The 23,322-nt window shown below is 52.0% G+C and overlaps 1 protein-coding gene across 3 annotated transcripts in view; it reads left to right on the top strand.

The window, feature by feature from the left end:
- SPEN (spen family transcriptional repressor) overlaps positions 1–23,322 on the top strand; it is a 93,601-nt gene that overhangs the window by 67,213 nt on the left and 3,066 nt on the right. The window contains exons 7-14 of one of the 3 annotated variants that reach the window (XM_068162747.1): positions 856–981; positions 1,520–1,633; positions 3,022–3,135; positions 5,529–5,629; positions 10,059–17,991; positions 18,557–18,970; positions 19,776–19,970; positions 21,574–21,732. In XM_068162747.1, coding sequence (XP_068018848.1) covers positions 856–981; positions 1,520–1,633; positions 3,022–3,135; positions 5,529–5,629; positions 10,059–17,991; positions 18,557–18,970; positions 19,776–19,970; positions 21,574–21,732 — 9,156 coding nt within the window. Of the gene's footprint in view, positions 1–855; positions 982–1,519; positions 1,634–3,021; positions 3,136–5,528; positions 5,630–10,055; positions 17,992–18,556; positions 18,971–19,775; positions 19,971–21,573; positions 21,733–23,322 lie in introns of all 3 variants that reach the window. The other 2 variants (XM_068162746.1, XM_068162748.1) reach the window with 2 other exon arrangements.

The raw sequence follows: 23,322 nt of genomic DNA, 5'->3' as shown, positions 1-23,322 counted from the left end.
TGCTGCCTTGTCCCTAAATTTATTGCCCATGAAATTAGCCTGTCCTGAATGCTGGAGCGTTGGTGCTGGGGTTGGTGTGCTGGCGTTGGCACGCAGCTCACAAAGGAAGCTTGGGCTGTTTCCACACACACAGCTCAGCACTCCACCTGCTATTTTCAGCTCACAATGAATCACAACATCAGGAGTGAGTTCAGAGGCCCTCAGTGCATTTGCCAGTGCTAGTACTGAGCTGGAATGTTAACCAGATGTCAGCTCTGAGCTCGCTGGGGTTGTGGAATGGATCAGAATTAGCCTTTGTTTGGCTTCCTTAGGACTGTGCCTACTTTCCAACAGGCCTGTGGTGGCCTGGGATCAAACGGCAGCAGTGGGAGAAGTTGAGGATCTCCTTTGCCTTCAGGATGGTTCAAGAGATGTGCCCAACATCAATTTCTGTTTCCAGGAATAGGATGGATCATGTTTCTTTGGAAAAGAAACCCCATTTGGCTCTGCAATGGGGATGGGAGCAGGCTGTTTCCTCTTGAGCCGTGGCAAGCACAGACGAACCTCTGCTCCTTTGCCATCTTAAACTCTTTGTTGATCAGATCAGGCTTACTTCTGCAGGCTACAGCTCTGAATCTGCATTCCAAAGAGCTTTTCCCCACATCAGTAGGGATTTGGTTTTGCCACTGAGTGAGACCCACTGGGACAGTGAAGTTTTCAGCTGTCTGCTGTTATTTCTATCCTCTCTTTGAAGAAAATCTTGATGAAAGCTTGCTTGCTGTGACTGTGTCTCCAGAAAAGTCTAATAGGGTCTGTGGAACACCCTCTCCTGCCCATTGCTGACTGTGGATGGTTCTGTTTGGTGTCTTCCCCCAGGATATTGACATCAAGAAGGTGAATGGTGTCCCTCAGTATGCCTTCCTACAGTACTGCGACATCGCCAGCGTCTGCAAAGCCATTAAGAAGATGGATGGGGAGTACCTGGGAAACAACCGGCTCAAGGTAAGGAAACCCTCCCTAGGCTGCATCCTTCTCCCTCTTACTTCAGTTAGGGCATCATAGGATCTTTTGCAGCAGCTCAGTTTATGGAGATAAGATGGTTTTACTGTATAGAGCAAGGTGTTTTTAATGGCTGGGTGATGCTTTCAGCCACCACCAGAACTGGGATTCTCCAGGAGTTTTGTGGCAGGGTTGAGTGGCCTTGGGGACTGACACTCCCTGGCCTCAAAGGCTGTTCTGACACTGCTGACAAACAGGGGCTGTCCCTCCCCAGAGCTGCCAACCTGTCACATTCCAGAGGTGTTGGAATTGCAGAAGAGGCCAGTGTTGTCCCACACTGGAATGATTTCAGCTTGCAGAACTCATTCTTAGTAATTCCTCTCTGATTTTTGCCTCGCTCGCGCCACTACCAGATGCTAATTGTAGCAAAGCCATACAGGCAGCCCCACTTCCTTCAGATCCCATGGATTAGGAGTGCTCTGTTCAGCCAGTGTAAGACTTCTGCCCTGTTCTGATGCAAGTTTTGCCCTTCTGTGTGCAGCTGGGGTTTGGGAAGAGCATGCCTACCAACTGTGTGTGGTTAGATGGTCTCTCCACCAACGTTACGGATCAGTATTTAACTCGCCATTTCTGCCGCTACGGGCCTGTGGTGAAGGTAGGTGGGAGGCTTTGCCATCTGCTTTCAAAGTTGTTCCTGTCTTCCTTTCTTCCCATCCTGTCCTTTCAACCCCCAACTGTCCAGGGCTTTAGTGGTCAGCTAGAGAAATTCTCTCTGGGGTGTCATTTGGCTGACAGGGCTCCATAGCTTTGTACGCTCTCTGTCCGATCCCTAAAGCAGCTGCTTCTGGAGTTCTGGGATTAAAGAGAAAACCCAACCCAACCCAACCAACCCAGAAGTGTTTTGAAGGAGCTGAGCTAATGAGTGTTGGAAACCCATTTGTTGCTCTTGTGCAGTACAGTCTCTCCCAAATCCAAGTATCTTGGGAAGGCAAACACTGGAGAGGAACGTCTAATTCTGTAGTTAACACTCACGTGTGCTAATTGCATCATTAGACATAGCTCTGTGTGTTGCATCAGACCCAAAAATGACTTTTTAAGAGCAGTTAGCATAGGCACACTGACAGGAGTGCATGAAAGAAGAGAGGAAGTCAGTGATGGTGCCATAGTCTCAGCCCACACAGCAGGAGTGCATTGGATCGGTGCTAGGGATTTACACACCTGCTTAAACTTAAGCCAGCCACTTGTCCTGGGTCTTTCTTTTGGACACTGATGTGCTTCAAGCTAAGCCACATGTGTGTAAATCCTCACAGGATCAGGGTCTTGCCTCCTTAAAAGGACTTTTTGTGGGTTTGTGTTGCAGCTCTGGCATTAGTGTAGCTGCTGTTGCTTGAATAACAAGTTTAAAGCTGATACTTCTACATCAGGCGTTGAGCAACTGGCTAAGTGGTAGTGCAGAAGCTGCTTCCATTTGGGGATGAAATGTTCCCTTCACCTTGTTTTTTCTCCCCTAAAACACACTGGATAGTATTTTTTCCACACCCCCCCCCAAATCAATAAACCCCAACAAACCCTACAAGTAAAGCAAGAGAACAATGAACAGGAGCAAAAGTCAATTCCAAACCTCAGTCACCCAAGAAAACAAAAGGAAAGCAAAAGTCAATTGCAAACCTCAGTCACCCAAGAAAACAAAAGGGAAGCAAAAGTCAATTGCAAACCTCAGTCACCCAAGAAAACAAAAGGAAGGCAAAAGTCAATTCCAAACCTCAGTCACCCAAGAAAACAAAAGTAAAACACAGAAAAACAAAATAAAGGCATAAAATACCTCAAGCCACAGTATCCACAGCTCAAAGCAGTCCCGCGGCCTTTTGAGTCTCTCCTCGTTACGACCAATATGCCTCATCAGACAAAACCAAAATTAACCTTGCTGAAAAATGGCACTTCCTTCCTGGTACCCTCATGACTTAGGATTTTGTTGGGACTGACATTAAGTCCTGTGGATGAGGCTCTTATTTGGATTTTGTTTTGTTTTTTTGTTTTTTACAGGTGGTGTTTGACCGCTTAAAAGGCATGGCCCTGGTTCTCTACAATGAGATTGAATATGCACAAGCAGCTGTAAAAGAGACCAAGGGGAGGAAAATCGGTGGGAATAAGATTAAGGTGTGCAGAGTGAACCTCCAAAACAAACAAACAAACAAACAAACAAAAAACCCCCCAAACCAACCCAGAAACCGATTGCACTTAGGCCTCGCCCCTCCAAACGCTGCCATTGCAGACTGCCAGCCCAAAGGGATACTCAGTGGGAGGCCTCTGTCCCAGGCATCAGAGGCTTAAGCTGGTTTTCTCTCTTGGGCTTATCAAGATGTTAGGGTGTCTTGAGCTGGTACCTACAAAGCCTTCTCCCAGTACTCTGCCGTTTGTTTCACTGAACTTGTCTCTCTGAGCTCCTGAGTGTTGGTGTCTCTGTTCCTGCCTCATTTACCTGAATCCAAGGCAAACTTCTGTCCATTTCCATGGTAGAGAAGTGAAATCTGAGGGTGTGAAGTTCCTCTGGGGTAACCCATCATGGTGTGAGCTCCTCTGAGATAACCCATCGTGGTGTGAGCTCCTCTGGGGTAACCCATCATGGTGTGAGCTCCTCTGGGGTAACCCATCATGGTGTGAGCTCCTCTAGGATGACCCATCATGGTGTGAGCTCCTTTGGGGTAACCCATCATGGTGTGAGCTCCAGGATCACCCATCATGGTGTGAGCTCCTCTGGGGTAACCCATCATGTGTGAGCTCCTCTGGGGTAACCCATCATGGTGTGAGCTCCAGGATCACCCATCATGGTGTGAGCTCCTTTGGGGTAACCCATCATGATGTGAGCTCCTCTGGGGTAACCCATCATGGTGTGAGCTCCAGGATCACCCATCATGGTATGAGCTCCTCTGGGATAACCCATCATGGTGTGAGCTCCTCTGGGGTAACCCATCATGGTGTGAGCTCCAGGATCACCCATCATGGTGTGAGCTCCTCTGGGATAACCCATCATGGTATGAGCTCCTCTAGGATGACCCACCATGGTGTGAGCTCCTCTAGGATGACCCATCATGGTGTGAGCTCCTTTGGGATAACCAATCATGGTGTGAGCTCCTTTGGGATAACCCATCGTGGTGTGAACTCCTCTGGGATAACCACCATGGTGTGAGTTCCTCCAGGGTAACCCACGGTAGTGTATGTTCCTCCAGGATTGCACATCACTCATTTCAGCTGCTGATGCCCAGGCTTTTGACCTGGCTGAGGCCATCCACAGTGGCTTGCACACTGCAGTCATGGGGTACAGCAGCCCAAGCATGAAACCATCTCCTTCCTTAACAGAGCAATGAATGAAACCCACTTGCTTAAAAAACCCAAGAGAAACTACTTTTTAGCTGGAGCCACACTTCACGCTTACAGAGCTGTCTTGGATTTGGGTCAATGTGGTAATACCTGTTCCAACTGTCCCATCAGTTCCACTAATTGGGGACGTGAGGTGTCAACCAACCCTCTGAATTAGCTTCCTCCTCCTCCTTTCTTCCCTCCTACTAAAGAGTGGGTAATGATTTCCAGCATGATCTCTCCTCTGGTGTATTATTAACCTAGCAGCTTCACCCCCACTGGGTTTAGGAGTTGGCTGTGTGGCCATTTGGAAGCGTGGTGCTGGAACAGAAGCAGCCTTGATGTGCAATCAAACGTGTGGCCATGTGCAAGTTTCACATCTTGTCTTTGTGGGTCTTGCTACTTAGCAACAAGCAGCACCCTCAGTGTACATCCCTCTGTGCTCCACTCCTGTGGTCATACAAGTGCCTGGGCTGGCTGCTGTAAAAAGCAGGAAGCAGTGCTAAAACTGCTGCCTTCTGTGACACACATTATGTTAAATCCATTTGAATCCTGTGTTTTTTACATGTGTGTGCCCCTAGTGTCTGTGAATCCTTATCACTAAGAAGAGCCTCCAGCTTGAGTGCTGTTAACTCTTCACACCTGACAAGCTACACCATCAGCTTCCTCATATTGTCACCCCTGGCCTGAGCAGCCAGAGCAAGGAGCTGCAGCTGCAGTTTGGGAGGCTTCATTCCTTTCCCTCCTGCTCCTGCCTTGCTGTCTCACCCCAGGCAGAGAACGTGGAGTCTGAAATAGATGAATAATGCTGACCTGCTGTAGCACTGCCAGGAGATTAAAGGGACTTTGGAGCTGTAATTGGAGCTGTAGCATTAAAAACGTCAATACCACTCTAATAACCTGTATTTGTCCTGCTGCTTTACTGAAGCCTCTGGTCTGGCAGCTCCAGCAGCATACACCAGTAAGGAGGTAGCTACAGAGCCCTATGCAGCTACACTGAGTTGAGAGAGAAAGGTTTTTACTCCTGGAGGTGCTAGGGCTGGTCCTGGGAAGCATTTGATGTGGGGTTTGTTATGTATCATCATCCCCACTGTCAGTTCTGCTCCCATCTGCAGGCTGCAGCAGGCAGGGAAGTGCTGTTAAAATGGGGCTGTTTCTCTCACTGAAGGTGCTTTCCCCCTTTTGTTTTTCAGGTGGACTTTGCAAACCGAGAGAGTCAGTTGGCATTTTATCATTCCATGGAAAAAACGGGGCAGGACATCAGAGACTTCTATGAAATGCTGGCAGAAAGAAGGCATGTGGCACAGTATCTGTATTTTACTACCTTTGCAGCATTATCCTAAGTGAAATTAATCATAGAATGGGTTGGGTTGGAAGGGACCTTAAAGATCGTCTGGTTCCACCCCCTGCCCCCATCCACAGTGACACACCTTCCACCAGGCCAGGTTGCTCAAGGCCTTATCCAAGCTGGCCTTGAACACCTCCAGGGAGGAGGCATCCACAGTCTCCCTGGGCAGCCTGTTCCAGTGTCTCACCACTCTATTAAACAAACACTTAGATTTCTTCCTCTCAACTTAATCCTGGAGCACCTCTGCTACGGGGATAGGCTGAGAGAGCTGGAGCTGTTCAGCTTAGAGAAGAGAAGACTCCAGGGGGACCTTAGAGCTGCCTTCCAATAGCTGAAGGGGTCCTACAAGAAGGGTGTAGAGGGATTTCAATGAGGGTGTCTGGAGGCAAGACAAGGGGGAATGGTTTGAAGCTGAGGGGAGCTGGGTTAGACTGGAGCTTAGGAAGTATCTGAAGGGGGCCTACAGGAAGGCTGGGGAAGGACTTCTCAGGATCTCAGGTAGTGATAGGACTAGGGGAAATGGAATGAAGCTGGAGGTGGGGAGATTCAGGCTGGATGTGAGGAGGAGGTTCTTCACCATGAGAGTGGTGAGACCCTGGAATGGGTTGTCCAGGGAGGTGGTCGAGGCCCCGTCCCTGGGGGTGTTTAAGAGCAGGCTGGATGAGGCTCTGTCCAGCCTGATCTAGTGTGGGGTGTCCCTGCCCATGGCAGAGGGGTTGGAACTAAATGATCCTTGTGGTCCCTTCCAACCCTGAATGAAACTATGAAACTATGAAACTAAGAAGTTCTTCAGTATGAGGGTGGTGAGAGTCTGCAGTGCATGCTGCCCAGGCCTCTTCCCTGGGGGTGTTTAAGGCCAGGCTGGATGAGGCCTTGAGCAGCCAAACCTAGTTGAGAGGTGTCCCTGCTCATGGCAGGGAGGTTGGAGCAGATGATCTCTGAGTCCCTTCCAGCCTGAGCCATTCTAGGATTTATTAACAATTTTTGGCATACTCTAAGTGTCTTTTGATACCTTCTTGATACTGTCTTTTTTTAAACCAGTGTAGGTGGTCAGACTTCAAACTGTGCAGCCAGGATATCACACATCTGAAGCGTAGTTGGTCACTGAAATTCACACCTAGGTGGAGGTTGCAGCTGTATATTTAGGCTCTGGTTGCTGTGGTGGGTCAGCAGGACACAGTTGTGAGTCATTTGTCATTCCTTAGGAAGGCAAAGAGCAGCTTCTCTGTGGTGGCTTCCAGGAGCAGTGTCTGTGCTGGCTGTGTACAGATGAGTCTGATAAACTGCTGCTCAGCTGCTGAGCTGAGAGCAAAACTGGATCTGCCACCTGCTCCTTTTCATTTGTTAACTTGATAAAACACTAACATATGAGTGAGGCTGCAGGAGGTTTTTTTAGCTGTTTGACAGGAAAAATGGGGCAATGCCAACCTCATGAAGTTCAGCAAAGCCAAGCAAAAGGTCCTGCCCTTGGATCAGAGCAGTCACAACCACAAATCCAGACTGGGCAGAGAATGGATAGAAAGCAGTGCTGAGAAGGACGTGGAAGTGCTGGATGATGAGAAGCTGAACCTGAGCCAGCAGTGTGTGCTGGAAGCCCAGCCCCAGCCATGTCCTGATGCCCAGCAGTGTGGGCAGCAGGTGGTGGGAGGGGATTTTGCCCCTCTGCTCTGCTGAGACACCACCTGCAGTGCTGGGGCCAGCTCTGGAGTGCTCAGCACAGGAGAGAGAGACATGGACCTGTTGGAACAGTTCAAGAGGAAACCATGAGGATGATCAGAGGGCTGGAGCACCTCTCCTGTGAAGACAGGCTGCAAGAATTGGGGCTGTTCAGTCTGGAGAAGAGAAGGCTCCAGGGAGACCTTCAAGCAGCCTCCCAGGATTTGAAGGGGGCTACAGGAGAGCTGGAGAGGGCCTTGTGACAAAGGCCTGGAGTGACAGGATGAGGGGTGATGACTTCTAACTGGAAGATACTGGATTTAGTTGAGACATGAAGAAGAAATTCTTCCCTGTCAGGGTGCTGAGGCACTGAAACATTGCACAGAGAAGTTGTGGAAGCTTCAAACCTGAAAATGTTCAAAGTTAGGTTGGATGAGGCCCTGAGCAATCTGGGCTGGTGGGAGGTGTCCCTGCCCATGGCAGGGGGGTTGGAACTGGATGATCTTGAAGGTCCCTTCCAACCCAAACCATTCTAGGAGTCTATGAAAAATGTGTTCAGTGTTGATGTCGAGGAGCATCTGCCATGACAATATCTGGCTGGTTTGGACATGCCACAGAGCCTGCTCTGACCCTGTGTTGCCACTCCTCTCTGCATGCCCTGGCTGAGAGCCACCTGGCACAGAACCACTCTGCATTTAAGCCTTTTTTTTTTGCCTCTAGTGGCTGAATAAACAATGACTGGTGAAGAGGGAAGCATCTTCTCTTTGTTTGGGTGCTTTTTTATTACCTTCAGAGGCTCAGTTGTTGGGGTTCTGATGTACCTCTGACTAAGGGCAGTGTGACACTTGATGGTACCTGTGACCTAGATAACTTTTATGGGGTTTTGCAGCAAAACAGCCTGGTCTGCCATAGATGCAGCGTTGTCAGATGTAAATGTGAGGAGGGCTTGGAGATTGGCAATCAGAATTTGCATAATGGAAATATATGTTCTCATCCTCCAGTCCTGGCCAGATGTTGCGATGTGCCAGCAAGCAGCCAGCAATCGTTGCCTCTGAACTCCACATCCCAAAGAGAGCAGGGCATTAGTGGATGTCTCTTAATGACCAGGAGTCAGCTGGGCTTTGTCCAGTCACATCTTTGTCCTCCTGAGTAGAACACTGATTCCTGGAACAGCATGAGGTGGTGATTTTCTCTTGCCTGTCTTTGTACTACAAGAAGGACATTGAGGGGCTGGAGCAGGTCCAGAAAATACCGTGATACCATGAAAAGGGCAACCAAGCTGGTGAAGGGTCTGGAGAACAGGGCTGGGGTGGAGCAGATGAGGGACCTGGGGTTGTTCAGTCCTGAGATAAGGATGCTGAGGGGAGACCTTCTGGCTCTCTACGGCTCCCTGAAAGGAGGTTGGAGCCAGGTGGGGGTTGATCTCTTCTCTCTAGTATCAAGTGATAGGATGAGAGGAAATGGTCTCAAGTTGTGCCAGAGAGTTTTAGGTTGGACATGAGATTTCTTCACTGAAAGGGTTCTCAAACACTGGCACAGGCTGTCCAGGGAGGCGGTTGAATTCCCACCCTTGGAGGTGTTTAAAAGCCACAGAGATGTGGTGCTGAGTGACGTGGTTTAGCACCAGCCTTGGTAGTTAGAGAGTGGTTGGACTCAAAGGTCTTTCTCAACCAAAATGATTCTGATCCTGTAGTCATTAGGAGCCACTTAGGAATAATGAATCACAGAGTGACCAAGTGAGCTCTGCAGTGAGTCTTGTAATTCTGCATCTTCTGGTCCTCCTCCAAGCTCCTCCTGGCCACTGCTGTTCCCTTGCAGTGATGTGAAGATCCCAGATTCTCTTTGGTTGCAGTTGTAGCCACTGCTCAGTAGTGGAGAAATTCCAGGCTCTTGATTCATGCTCTCAGAGGTGGGTTTCAGGTTTGCCAGCTGGGATGTTCCTCACCATACCAGCTGTGCATGGGTGCACAGGAGCTGTGTAGCTTTTGCTTTAATTTAGTGCAGTGCTTGAATTTGGCAAAAATTAAGCAGTAAAGATGGTGAGAAGATACTTGGCAGAGCTGCCTGGAAATGACCAGTTAGCTGCAGTAGGGTATTTGATAAGCTAACAAAGCATTTAATGAGAGAATCCTAGAATGGTTTGGGTTGGAAGGGACCTTGAGGGTCATCTAGTGTCCATGGGCAGGGACACCTACTGCTAGCCCAGGTTGCTCAAGGCACCATCCAACCTGGCTTTGAACACTTGCAAGCTTGGAGCCCCCATAGCCTCTCTGGGCATTCTGTTCCAGTGCCTCACCACCATTATGGGGAAGAATTTCTTTTTCATGTCTCATCTAAATCCAGCTTCTTCCAGTTTGAAGCCATCACCCCTCGTCCTGTCGCTCCATCCGTCCTGTCATTTGTACAAAGTCCCTCTCCAGTTCTTCTGTAACCCCCTTTAGATACTGAAAGATTCCCTTAAGGTGTCCCTGGAGCTTTCTCTTCTCCAGGCTGAAAAACTCCAACTCTCTCAGCCTGGCTTCACAGAAGAGATGCTCCAGCCCTTGGATCATGTTCTGCATGTTTTTCATCATGACTTGCACACAGATTTGTTGTGATTCAGTCTCTGTGTGCAGCTGTGTACAGATGTGTGTATAATGAAGTGACCCTGCAATGATTCCCCACACAGCAGAGTGTGGTTGGGAAGGAGAACTGACCCATTTATTCTTATCTTTAGCAGAGATGAGCGAAGAGGATCTTACGAGTACGCCCCTGACCGTACCTACTACGAGACCGTTCGGACCCCGGGGACGTATCCTGAAGATCCTCGTCGAGAATACCCAGCCCGAGGCAGGGAGTTCTACGCCGAGTGGGATCCCTACCAAGGAGACTACTATGACCCACGCTACTACGACGACCCACGGGAGTACAGGGATTACCGGGGCGATCCTTACGAGCAGGACATAAGGGAATACAGTTACAGGCAGCGGGAGAGAGAGAGGGAGAGGGAACGGTTTGAATCCGACCGGGACAGAGACCACGAGCGGAGACCAATCGAACGGAGCCAGAGTCCGACACACTCCAGGCGCCCACAGAGCCCCGGAGCGTCGCCCTCGCAGTCGGAAAGGCTGCAGAGCGATTCGGAGAGGAGGATTTACAGCAGGTCATCGGATCGCAGCGGCAGCTGCAGCTCTCTGTCCCCTCCGCGATACGACAAGCTGGAGAAAGCCCGCGTGGAACGGTACACAAAAAACGAGAAAGCGGAGAAGGAGCGAGCGTTCGAGCAGGAGAGGGTGGACAAGGAGAAGCGTTTGGTCAGGAAGGAAAAGCCAGAAAAAGTAGAAAAGGAGAAAATCGATAAACAGAAACGGAAAGCAAAAATCCATTCACCCAGCTCACAGTCTTCTGAGACAGATCAAGAGAACGAGCGAGAGCCCAGCCCTGAAAAACTGAAGGGCAACAGCAAACAAAGCAAAGAGAGAGGTGACAAAGAAGGGACGGCGAAAAACCGCCTGGAGCTAATGCCCTGCGTCGTGCTGACCCGAGTGAAAGAAAAGGAAGGGAAAGTTATCGATCAGCCTGCTTTGGAGAAGCTGAGAGCAAAGCTTGATAATGACACTATGAAGTCCCCCCTCCTGGAGCAGAAAACACAGACCTCTCAAGCTGAGCAAACCAAGTCTGAGCAGTCTAAACTGGAACCTGTCAGAACCAAGGTACAAAAAGAGAAGGCCCTTGCCAGTCATGTTGAAGTAGTGGATAAGGAGGGAAAACTGAAACCCAAAAAGCATTTGAAGACCGAGCAAACCTCCGAGGGGGCCAACGCGGTAGATTTAGACAAGTTGGAGGCGCGTAAGAGGCGTTTTGCTGATGCAAATCTGAAGCCTGACCGACAAAAACTGGAAGTGAAGAGAAGCAGCCAAGACGAGGAGGACACACGTATGGCTTTGAAAAAGCAGCTCGATGCAACGGCTTCCTCTCGAGAAACGACCATGTTAAGGGAAGGTGAAGTGGAGAGAAAACCCCTGAGGAAGGAGATGCTTAAAAGGGAATCGAAAAAACTCAAACTGGACAGACTTATTCCTGTTACTAGTCCCAAAGAAATCCAGGAGACTCTCAGTGTTGGCGGGATTGCCATGCGTCCCACCCTGGATCTGCAGGCAAGGCTCATGGAGACAGCCGAGGAACCCGTGGAAGTTCAGGAACTCTCTTCTAAAAAACTGAATCCAGTAAAACCCCAACATAAACAGGTGCAGCTGCTAGATGACCAAGGGACAGAGAGAGAGGATGCAAGGAAGAACTACTCTGCTCTTCCAGAAGAGGCACCTGACCATAAACTTGGCCAAGAGAAACCTCAGCCAGCTGATACAGAGGAGAAAATCGGCATCGACATCGACCACACACAGAGCTACAGGAAACAAATGGAGCAAAGCCGCAGGTTAAAGCAGCAGCTAGAAATGGAGATAGCCAAGTCTGAGAAGTTTGGCAGTCCAAAGAAAGATGTTGATGAGTATGAAAGAAGGAGCTTGGTCCATGAGGTGGGCAAACCTCCACAAGATGTCACCGATGATTCTCCGCCAAGTAAAAGGAAAAAGACTGACCAGTTCGACTTTGAAATTAGCACTAAAAGAGAAAGGAACTACAGAAGCTCTCGTCAGGTGAGCGAAGACTCCGAAAGGACCTCCTGTTCCCCTAGCATCAGACACTTCCCTTTCCATGAAGATGATGACACGCTCGATTCTCCGAGGCTAATGCCCTTAAAGGAAACCAAAGAGTCACCTAAAATAGAAGAAAAGGGTTTGTCGTACTCCAACATGACTGTGAGGGAGGACTCGCTGAAATTCAATCCTTACGATTCCAGCAGAAGGGAGCAGATGGCAGAAATGGCTAAAATAAAACTCTCTGTGCTGAGCTCTGAGGATGACTCCAGTAGGTGGGAAACACAAGGGAAGCAGGAGCCTGGCAGAGTTGATATCAGCTTCCCAAGCAGCATTGTCAAAAGAGACAGCATCCGCAAGCGCTCTGTGCGGGACCTGGAGCCTGGCGAGGTGCCTTCAGACTCGGATGATGACGGTGAAAACAAGCCCCATTCCCCAAAAGCCTCCTCCCTGTTGGAGAGCTCCAGGTTGTCTTTTTTATTAAGAGACAGAGAAGAGAAATTACGTGAGAGAGAGGAGCGACTGTCAAGCTCCTTAGAAAGAAACAAATTTTACTCCTTTGCATTGGACAAGACAATCACACCAGACACAAAGGCCTTGCTTGAAAGAGCTAAGTCTCTCTCTTCCTCCAGAGAGGAAAATTGGTCCTTTCTAGACTGGGATTCGCGATTCGCGAGCTTTCGAAACAATAAAGACAAAGAGAAGGTTGACTCAGCTCCGAGACCTATTCCATCTTGGTATATGAAAAAGAAAAAAATCAGGACTGACTCAGAAGGTGGAAAACTGGATGATAAGAAAGAAGATCATAAAGAGGAGGAACAAGAGAGGCAGGAACTGTTTGCCTCTCGGTTTTTGCATAGTTCGATCTTCGAGCAGGACTCCAAGCGCCTGCAGCATTTAGAGAGGAAAGATGATGATCTGGACTTCATTTCTGGGAGGTTGTATGGGAGACAGTCTTCCTCTGATGGGACGAACAGCATGGCTGACCTGGTGCAGGAACCGGTGGTTCTCTTCCACAGCAGATTCATCGAACTGACGCGAATGCAGCAGAAAGAAAAGGAGAAAGATCAGAAACCGAAAGAAGTGGAAAAGCAGGAAGATAAAGAAAACCGTCCCAAAACACCAGAAACTGTTCCTGATAGCAAAGAACCAGAACATAAAACTTCCTCAGTGGTTGGTCCCTCTTCAGTCACTGTCCTGCCACAGGAACCAGTACCAGTCACCTCTGAGAAGGTGGTGAATGAGAAGGTGGTGGTGGAAACAGCTTCTGTAAAAGAAGAAAAGCCATCTGAACCTGCTTCTGCAGCAGAGGAACCAAAAGCTTTCCCTGAACTTGCTGCTCCGGTCAAAACGGAACCAGCCGAGCAAACTGAACCCCCATCAGCCATAGAAGTTAGTAAAGAAGTTGTCACTACTACAAACCTGGCACCAGAGGAAGATGCTGTGGCAACAGAGCATCCTTCATACTTGGATACCAAGCCTCCTACCCCTGGATCTTCATTTTCCAAAGCGGAGGATGGTGTAGATCCAGAACCTGAAGGCGTCCAGCTGATTGCGCCTCTGCCCAAGCTTGTTCAGAAGGCTGATGAAGCTGCGGAGCCTAAAGAAGAAAATCCTCCACCTTCTGCCAACGCTGATGCCAGCGTGAGTCAAAAGGTGGAGGCGGCTGCCGAGGTCCCTCCGCCCGTGTCTGACAATGATATGGAAGCGGAAGCTCCGGTTGCTGTCAAGGATAAAAAGTCCTACAAGAGCAAACGCTCCAAGACTCCTGTGCAGTCGGCCACAGCCAGTGTCGCGGAGAAGCCCGTCACAAGGAAGAGTGAAAGAATTGACCGTGAAAAGCTGAAAAGGTCGAGCTCTCCTCGGGGGGAGATGCAGAAGCTCTCCGAGTTGAAAGTAGAGGTGGAGAAGGTTCCGAGGAATGCTGCTAAATCCCCGAGTTCTGCTGCAGAGCCTGAAAACGTGGAGCCAAGCTTGCCCATAAGCCGGACCAGGCGCAGAAACGTAAGGTCAGTCTATGCTACCACAGGGGATAATGAAGGTCCATCTCCGGTGAAGGACTCCCTGGAGGTCACTAGATCCACCAGAAAAAGAGGGGAGAAGGAACCACAGGAAACGGTGACAACTGTTCCAACAACACCGAGGAGGGGAAGACCTCCCAAAACCCGCCGTAAGCCAGAGGAGGACATCTCTCCAATAAAGACAGAAGCAGTACAGCAAGAGGTGGAGGAGGCTGAAGCTAAAGACGCTGTGGAAGCTCCTAAGCCTACAGAAGGCTGGAGGTCTCCCAGGTCCCAGAAGCTAACACACGGTTACACATCAGCTGCTACAAGCCAACAGGGGAAGAAAGGGAAGAACGAACCGAAAGGAGATACCTCAGCTGAAGCTGAGGATGCTGCTGAAAGAAGTGGCCAGGAACTGGGTGTTGGTGACAATGGCAATAAGGCCAAAGTCACAGAGAAAGAGCCGGTGGCAAGTGAGCAGAAACGTGACAGGAAAGAGCTGGATGTGGAGAAGAGCCAGCTAGACATCCCCACGGTTGAGATCGCTGAGAAGAAACCGGCGCCAGAAAAGGTCACAAAATCCAAAAGGGGAAGGTACAAAAACACCAAACCAGTTGTAGACAAAGCCTCCGTGTGTCTCAAAAACGTGGAGATCCGCCTCAATGTGGACGAAGTCAAGGGTGCCCTGCGGCCGACTGATGAGGATGCAGAGCCAGTGGCGGTGTCACCGGCCAAAATGAAGAGTCCCCAGAAGGAGGACATCTTGCCACCTCATTTTGTTAAGAATGAGGTAGAAGATTCCTTCCCAGAAACAGAGAAAGAGGTGATGCGGGAAGCGAAACAGTCCCCCGAAGCTGCCCAGTTAGCAAAACAGATTGAACTGGAGCAGGCTGTGGAGAACATCGCCAAGCTCACCGAAACCCCACCCTCGATGGCTGCCTACAAAGAGCCAGCGACGGACGTCTCTGAAGTGCGTCAGGAGGAGGAGGGAGACAAACCTGCGCACCAGGCCAGCGAGACGGAGCTGGCAGCGGCCATTGGTTCCATCATCAATGATATTTCTGGGGAGACAGAAAGCTTCCCTGCACCACCAACCTATCCTGCTGAATCGGAGGCTGAAATCCCCGCAGAGCCCTTGGTGCTGCCATCGCCTCGGGAGGAGATGGAGCCCGAGACGGATCAGGCAGTGAATAATATCCTGGAGAGTGAGGCTGCCGTGGAGCCTGCAGTGCAGCCGGTAACCAGCTCTGCCCCGTCGGCAGTGGAGGTGGAGAGCAAGGAGGCCGAAGTCAGCTTCAGTGAATCTTCCAACTCTGCGCAGGAGGCTGAGACCTTGCAGGAGGCTGAAGTTGCTCGGAAGGAAAAGGGACGGCAGAAAACCACGCGGCAGAGGCGCAAAAGGAGCACAGGCAGGAAGGGTGACATTGTCGAAGTCAACACCTTTGAGCCAGAGAGGGTGCAGAGCAAGTCACCCCCTGTCAATGAAGTCAAGACAAAGCCTGAAGAAGCCTCAAAGGAGGAAAAACCACCCAAGATGGCAGCTCAGGTGTCTGTGGAACCAAGCGCTTCAGATGCCAGCAAGGCTGCAGCTGCTGATGTTGTTGTGGCTGCGCATGAAGCTGTCGCTGAGACTGGCACCTCTCCGAAAGCACCAGCTCCAGCTCCTCTGGACTTGGTCACCCCACCGGTTCCCCTTGATGAGGGGAGTCAGAGCGGGTTCAAGATCCGGTCGCCCTTGGAGAACACACCTATCACACCGCCGAGTGCCCCAAATGCAGCCCTTCCTGCCATCCCTGCAGCCAAGCTGCCCACCCCAGTGCCCACTGCCATCGTCCCCCTTCACGCTGGCGCTGCTAAGGTGCCAGAGTGGATGGTAAGGCACGAGGAACCCCGTGCCCATTCCACGCCCCCTCCCGCTCTCCCCCCAGACACTAAGGCTTCAGATATCGACACGAACTCCAGCACTTTGAGGAAGATACTGATGGAACCCAAGTACGTCTCGGCGACAAGCATCACCTCCACGCACGTCACGACGACACACGCCGAGCCAGTGAGTGCACCATCTTTGGAGGAGGCATCTCTCCACCCTGCTGTAGAGGCCATCAAGCCAGTATCAGACGAGAAGTCAGCAGTTCCCCTCACCAACGCCCTGGAGCCACCGGTGGCTGAAGCGCCGGTGTTCACTGAGAAGGAAAAGATCAGCACCGTGATCGCTCCCAAAGCTACTTCAGTTATAAGCAGGATGCCTCACAGCATGGATCTGGAGGAGGCTCCCAGGATCACCTTGGTGAAGCAGGCTCCTCAAACCCAGACATGTCTGGTCAATGCCCCCTCACCCAAATTCAAGCAGAGGTCAAGCACAAACGATAACAGTAGGTTTCATCCGGGGTCAATGTCAATCATTGAGGAGAGGCCTGTAGAGACTGGGTCCAGCCCGGGGCTGCGGGTGAACACCTCAGAAGGTGTGGTGCTTCTGAGTTACTCTGGGCAGAAGACAGAAGGCCCCCAGCGCATTAGTGCCAAGATCAGCCAGATTCCCCCAGCCAGCGCTGTGGACATAGAGTTCCAGCAGTCTGTGTCCAAGTCTCAGATTAAACAGGAGCCCATCACGCCCTCCCAGCCGACGCCAAAGGGCTCCCAGACCTCGGCAGCCTACGGGACTGTTTCCACCCATTCTTCTTTGGTACTAGGAACGCAACCTTACAACACGTCGCCCGTCATCTCCTCCGTCAAGCAGGAGCGCGCCGCACTGGAGAAGCCGGATGCCTCCCACCTTTCTGTCCAGCCTCCAGCCTCCCAGCCCGGCAAGGTCCTCACGCAGGCTGTCAACACTCCACCTGTGCTCGTCCATAACCAGATGGTCGTGAACAAAAAACTGTCCGACCCAGCTGCTCTCAAAGTGGAGACCAAGACTCTGCAACCATCCAGCTTGAGCCCTGGGGTTAGTCCTCACCACCCTTCCCTCTCTGGGAAGATGCATTCGGAGGCCAACCACGTCAGCTCGGGACCCAGCACCCCGACCGACCGGGCTATTTCCCACTTGGGGGTGACCAAGCAGGAGCCGCACTCGCCACGTACCAGCGGGCACTCGCCGTCGCCGTTCCCCCGTGCCTGCCATCCCGGCAGCACCTCGTCCCCGGCGCTGTCAAGCAGTACTCCGGTCATGCTGGCGCCGGGGATTCCCGTTCCTCAGTACATATCCAGCATGCATCCTGAGCAATCTGTGATCATGCCCCCTCACAGCGTCACACAGACTGTGTCCTTGGGCCACCTGTCCCAAGGCGAGGTGAGGATGAACACCCCTCCTCTCTCCAGCATCCCTTATGGCATCCGCCCGGAAGCGCTCCACTCCCCCCGAGCTGCTCTGCAACCCCAGATAGAGATCAAACCTCAGCAGTCCAGCACACCCCAGCCAGCTCCCATCCGGGACATCGTCATGCCTCCTCTGTCTTCTCAGCATCCCCCTGAGGAGGAGATGCACTACCACCACACCACGGTGTGCCGAGGCCCGGCCCAGGTGCAGTCTGACGTGCTGGTGATGCAGCCGGACTACCGCATGCACCCCACGAGCATCAGGCTGGAGCAGTACAACGTGCCGCGGGACGTCAGGATGATCATGCACCCGCACATGGCCGCCGTGGGCGAGCACCACTCGGAATCCAGACAATCCCGGACTCCTGAGGGGGCTGTGAAAACCCCCCCTGTCAGTAAGACCCCGCAGCCTGGCAAAGAGACACCCAAATCCTCCGAAGGCAAGATGGCTCATTCCCCTCACAGCGAGCCACGGCTCCTCAGCGTCCCTTCCGGCAGCCAGCTGCCTGGACTGCCTCTGACGCAGCCTGTGGTGGTGCCCCACGGGGTGCAGATCATGCACCCTGCAGGGAGCTCCTTTCATGATTATCGGTCTGTCTACGGTGACATGAGGAATTACCACACGGCGGCACAGCTCGGGCACCCCCAGTTCCCGGGTGCCTCGCCCATCGGGCTGCCTTCCCGGAGCATGACCCCATCTCAGGTGAGAAAGAATCCCCTGTTCTTCTGCTTGAAATCTGGAGCACTTGCAGCTGGTGACAGCACTGATGTGGCTCTGCGTGGCTGAGTTTAGCTCTCTGTGGTTAGTTTCCAAGCCCCACTTAAGCTCCCAGCACAAGAGGAGCTGGTTTTGTGTGGGGAATGGCCTTGGAACCCAGCTGCAGAGGACAGTAAAGAAGCCCCTTTGCTTAACTGCTTTAGGACTCAGACCAGGAGGTGTGAAGATGGCTTAACAGGTTTCTAGACATAGAGGTTTCAGGGGGAGGTTTGTCAGCATTGAGGTGGTCTCTAGGTCAGATATGATTGGATGGGTGGACTTGGAGCAGGATTCAGGGGATGTGGTTTCAGCTCTCAGGTCCGAGAGGCTGGTGGAGTGGCCTTGGAAGGTGGGGGACAGGCCTAGGCACTACTCCAGCAGGGCTGGTGCCGTGGCGTGGAGACAGATTTCTCCACCAGCAATCTGACAGTGTCCTGGCAGCTTGGTTAAGGAGTTCTGCTGTGCTCACAGCCTAAAGTCTTCCCTCTTTCCCCCGCCGCTGGCTTTCCAGGGTCTGCCGGAGGGTGAGCACTCGCACGCCAGCCAGCCGGTGCGCAGCAAGACTCCTCAGATCCCGCAGGATCCCAAGGGCCCTCCGGCAGCAGGACCTGAGCAGAGTCACCACCCCACTGTAAATAGGCATGCAGCACAGCTGGAGCCTCACGTCCACCTGCAGCGGGCACCGGCAGACACGGGGCAGACCTCCTACCCTTCTCCCGTGGCCATTTCGATGAAACAGGAGCTTCCGTCACCGCACCAGCCGCAGGCGGTTCCCAAGCAGTCCATGTTCATCCCCACCACAGCAGGGCCCGGGGCGCCCCCAGGGCTGCCCCTCAGTCGCCCCGAGCCCCAGTCTGCTCTCAAGCAGGAGCCATCTCCTCACCCTGTGTCGCAGAGACCTGTGGACATGGTCCAGCTTCTGACGGTGAGTATCGGCTTCGGCCTCCTCTGCTGGCTGGGCAGGGTCCTGTTCCTTGGCAGGGCAGAGAGAATCAGGTTCTGTGTAGCTCAGCTTACCTGCAGCACCAAAACCTGACCTCTCACATCAGATGTGGAGAGAGCATTTGATCATCTCTCTTGCTTCCTGGGTGGACTTTTGCATAAACCACTCTGCCACAGCCCTGGGGCTGAGGAAGAGGAAGGAGATGGTGAGGAGCCAGGCCCGGATGAGGAGCTGAGAGTTGCTTTCAGCACTGAGTATTTCCAGCATAACCTTCAGCAACTCTCCTGCTGCTGCACTTTCTCAGTTCTCCTGTTTGGGACACTGGAGCAGGCTGCCCAGGCGGGTTGTGGAGTCTCTCTCTCTGGAGATACTCAAGATCAACCTGGATGAGTTCCTGTGTGACCTGCTCTAGGTGATCCTACTTTGCACAGCAGGGGGGTTGGACTGGATGATCTCCGGAGGTCCCTTCCAGCCCCTAACATCCCGTGATTCTGTGAAGAGAGCAAACAGCATTTGGTGGCAGCCCTGCACTGCCTCATGCTGCACGGGAGGCTGAAGGATGTTCTGCTGTTGGGATGAGCAGAGTCACCCAGGTGGCTCAGCCAGGTGGAAGGAAAAGGACTGGAGCAGTGATTTAGCAGGACCTGAACTGGGCTGGTGCCACAGCTCTACCAAGGTGTCTTAATTGCCAGTGAAATACGGGAGGCAAGGGAGCAATTCAGCACGGGGTGTGAGATCCCCCTCTCCTCCATCTATCTGTGTCTGATGTTTTTCCTTCTCTCCCCAGAAATACCCCATTGTCTGGCAGGGCCTTCTGGCTCTCAAGAACGACACTGCTGCTGTTCAGCTCCACTTTGTCTCCGGGAATAACGTCCTGGCACACCGGTCGCTGCCCGCGCCCGAGGGAGGGCCCCCGCTGCGGATCGCCCAGCGCATGCGGCTGGAGGCGTCGCAGCTGGAGGGCGTCGCACGCAGGATGATGGTGAGGGCTCAGGATGGGGATGTGGGAAGAGCTGCTGCTGCCTTGGGAATGCTGAGAGCTGGGCTCTTCATAGCAGCTGCGTAACAAAACCAAACCAAACCAAACCAAACCAAACCAGGTTGGAAGAGACCTTCAAGATCATCGTGTCCAACCCATCAACCAATCCAACCCACCCAAACAGCTAACCCATGGCACCAGCTCGCCCATTAACTTGGGCTCTCCTTGATTCTCTCGTGTCAGGGTCTAGTGGAGGCCACCAGGATGATCAGAGGGCTGCAGCAGCTCTCCTATGGGGACAGGCTGAAAGAACTGGGGCTGTTCCATGTTCCAGCCTGGAGAGGAGAAGGCTTCAGGGAGACCTTAGAGCTGCATTTCAGTGTCTGAAGGGGACCTTCAGGAAGGCTGAGGAGGGACTGTTAGTGACAGAACGAGGAGCAGTGGTTTGAAACTGGAGCAGGGCAGATTTAGGTTGGACATCAGGAGGAAGTTCTGCACAGTGAGGGTGGGGAGACACTGGAACAGGCTGCCCAGAGATGTGGTTGAGGCCCTATTCCTGGAGACATTCAAGATCAGACTCAGTGGGTCCCTGGGTAGCCTGCTGTAGTTGGAGGTGTCCCTGCTGCCTGCAGGGGGATTGGACAAGATGACCTTTGAGGGTGCCTTCCAACCTGATGCAATCTGTGAAACTGTTCTTCTGGGGTTCTGATAATAGCTGTGTGTTTGGAGATGGAACTAGATGGTCTTCAGGGTCCCTTCTTCCAAGCCAAACCATTCTGTGATTCTGTAATTCCTTCCTCCCAGAGAGTGTGAAATGCAGGTTGTAAGTCATGAGTAATGGGTGTTGCTCTGCATGTGTGGGAAAGGGAATGGCAGAGTCAGGAAGCCTTGAAAATTGCACAAACTCCTGCTGGCTCCAACTCATCTGAGTGAGGGGATAGGTGGAGTTCCAGGCAGCCATGGAAATCACAGTCACAGACTGCTTTGGTTTGGACCTCTAAAGGTCGTCTAGTCCAGCCCCCTGCAGTCAGCAGGGACACCCCCAGCCAGAGCAGGTTGCTCAGAGCCACAAACAACCTCACCTGGAATGGTTCCAGGCATGGGACATCTCCCACCTCTCTGGGCAACCTGAGCCAGGCTCTCACCACCCTCAGGGTCAAATATTTCTCCCTTCTCTCCACTCTGAATCTCCCTCTTTTAAGTCCCAAACCATCCTCCCTTGTCCTGGCACAACAGGCCCTGAGAAAAAGCCTCTCCCCAGCTTTCTGAATGGCCTTTTAAGTCCTGAGAGGCCACCAAAAGGTCTCCCTGGAGCCTTCTCTTCTCCAGTCTGAACAACCCCAACTCTCCCAGCCTGGCCTCCCAGCACAGGCCTTCCAGCCCTGCCAGCGTTGCTGAGGCCTCCTCTGGTCCCACTCCAACAGGTCCCTGTCTGTGCTGGGTGCAGTTTTCACTCCTCTCCACCATCTCCTCAGCTGGCTGAGCTTTCAGCAAGTCTTTTGTAACTTTGAAGGTGTTCAAAGAGAGGGTTTTGCACTGCAGGTGATGTCAGGAGCAGGCCTGTCCCAACAGACATTTGCTTTATCTCCTCATGTTTTCATTGCAGGTGGAGAGTGATTACTGCCTGCTGCTGGCCTTGCCCTGTGGCCGAGACCAGGAGGATGTGGTCAGTCAGACGGAGTCGCTCAAGGCTGCGTTCATCAGCTACCTGCAGGCCAAGCAAGCTGCAGGCATCATCAACGTCCCCAACCCCGGCTCTAACCAGGTATGGGCAGGGAGAGGCCAACCCCACCTGGCTCAGGCACCTTTCAGGGAGTGGTAGAGAGTCAGAAGGTCTCCCCTCAGTTTCCTTCTCTCCAGACTAAACAACCCTGGTTCCCTCAGCTGCTCCTCTCCAGCCCTGTTCTCCAGACCCTTCCCCAGCTTCCCTGCCCTTCTCTGGACCTGCTCCAGCCTCTCAATGTCCTTCTTGGAGTGAGGAGCCCAAAACTGAACCCAGGACTCGAGGTGTGGCCTCAGCAGTGCCCAGTCCAGGGGGGTGATCCCTGCCCTGCTCCTGCTGCCCACACCATTGCTGAGCCAGGCCAGGCTGCTGGTAGCCTTCTTGGCCACCGGGGTACATGCTGGCTCATCTTCAGTTGCTGCTCACCAGCTCACCCCCAAGGGCTTTCTCTGCTGCATAGTTTTCAGCCACTGCCCTGAGCCTGGAGCATTTGTGGGGTTGTTGTGACCCAGGACTTGGTGTCAATACAGAAGGTTTGGGGTTGCTGATGTGGAGCCTTCATTCCTGTTGTTTTGCTGCATCAAACCAAATTTGATCTGTTCCTGGGTGTGAATGGTCTGGAATCACAGAATCATAGAACTGTTTCAGTTGGAAAAGCCCTCCCTGGGTATTGAGTCCAACCATCAACCCAACACCACCAGCTCCACAGGGGTTTTGAGCCAGGCTGCCCAAGCTCTGTGGAACTCCACTAACAGCAGCTCTGGGATCTGCTACCGTGAACATCCATTTCACAGTCCAAGCACTTGGCCCAGCATCCATAGATTCATAGAATGGTTTAGGCTGGAAGGGACCTTAAAGATCATCCAGTTCCAACCCCCTGCCACGGGCAGGGACACCTCCCACCAGCCATGGTTGCTCAAGGCCTCATCCAACCTGGCCTTGAACACCTCCAGGGAGGAGGCATCCAGGGTTGGACTGGATTGTCTTGAAGGTCTCTTCCAACCAGATATATTCTGTGATCGTGTGATCCACAGCCTCCCTGGGCAACCTGTTCCAGTGTTTCCCTGCCCTCACTGGAAGGAATTTCTTCCTGATCTCCATCATCTAGATCCATAGATTCATAGATCCATAGATTCATGGATCTGTACGTTCATAGATCCATAGGTTCATAGATTCTTGGATCCATAGATTCATGGATTTGTGGATCTATAGAGTCATAGGTTCTTGGATTCATACATTCATGGATTTGTGGATCCATAGATTCATGGATCCATAGATTCACAGATTTATGGATCCATAGAGTCATAGATTCTTGGATCCATAGGTTTGTAGATCCATGCATCCATAGATTGATAGCTCCTTGGATCCATAGACTCATGGATTTATGGATCCATAGAGTCATAGATTCTTGGATTCATAGATTCATGGATTCTTGGATCCCTAGAGTCATAGATTCTTGCATCTATAGATTCACAGATTTATGGATCCATAGATTCCTAGCTCCTTGGATCCATAGATTCATGGATTTATGGATTCAAAGATTCATGGATCCAGAGATTCAACATTTCATGGATCCAGAGATTGATAGATTTATAGATTCATAGGTCCCTAGATCCATGGATCCATAGACTC

Source organism: Melanerpes formicivorus, unplaced genomic scaffold (assembly GCF_026170545.1).
Source record: "Melanerpes formicivorus ecotype bairdi unplaced genomic scaffold, bMelFor1.0.p_v2 SCAF_67, whole genome shotgun sequence".
Taxonomy (NCBI): Eukaryota; Metazoa; Chordata; class Aves; order Piciformes; family Picidae; genus Melanerpes; species Melanerpes formicivorus.
Note: the sequence above shows the minus strand (reverse complement) of the source record. Positions and strands in the feature narration are given on the sequence as shown.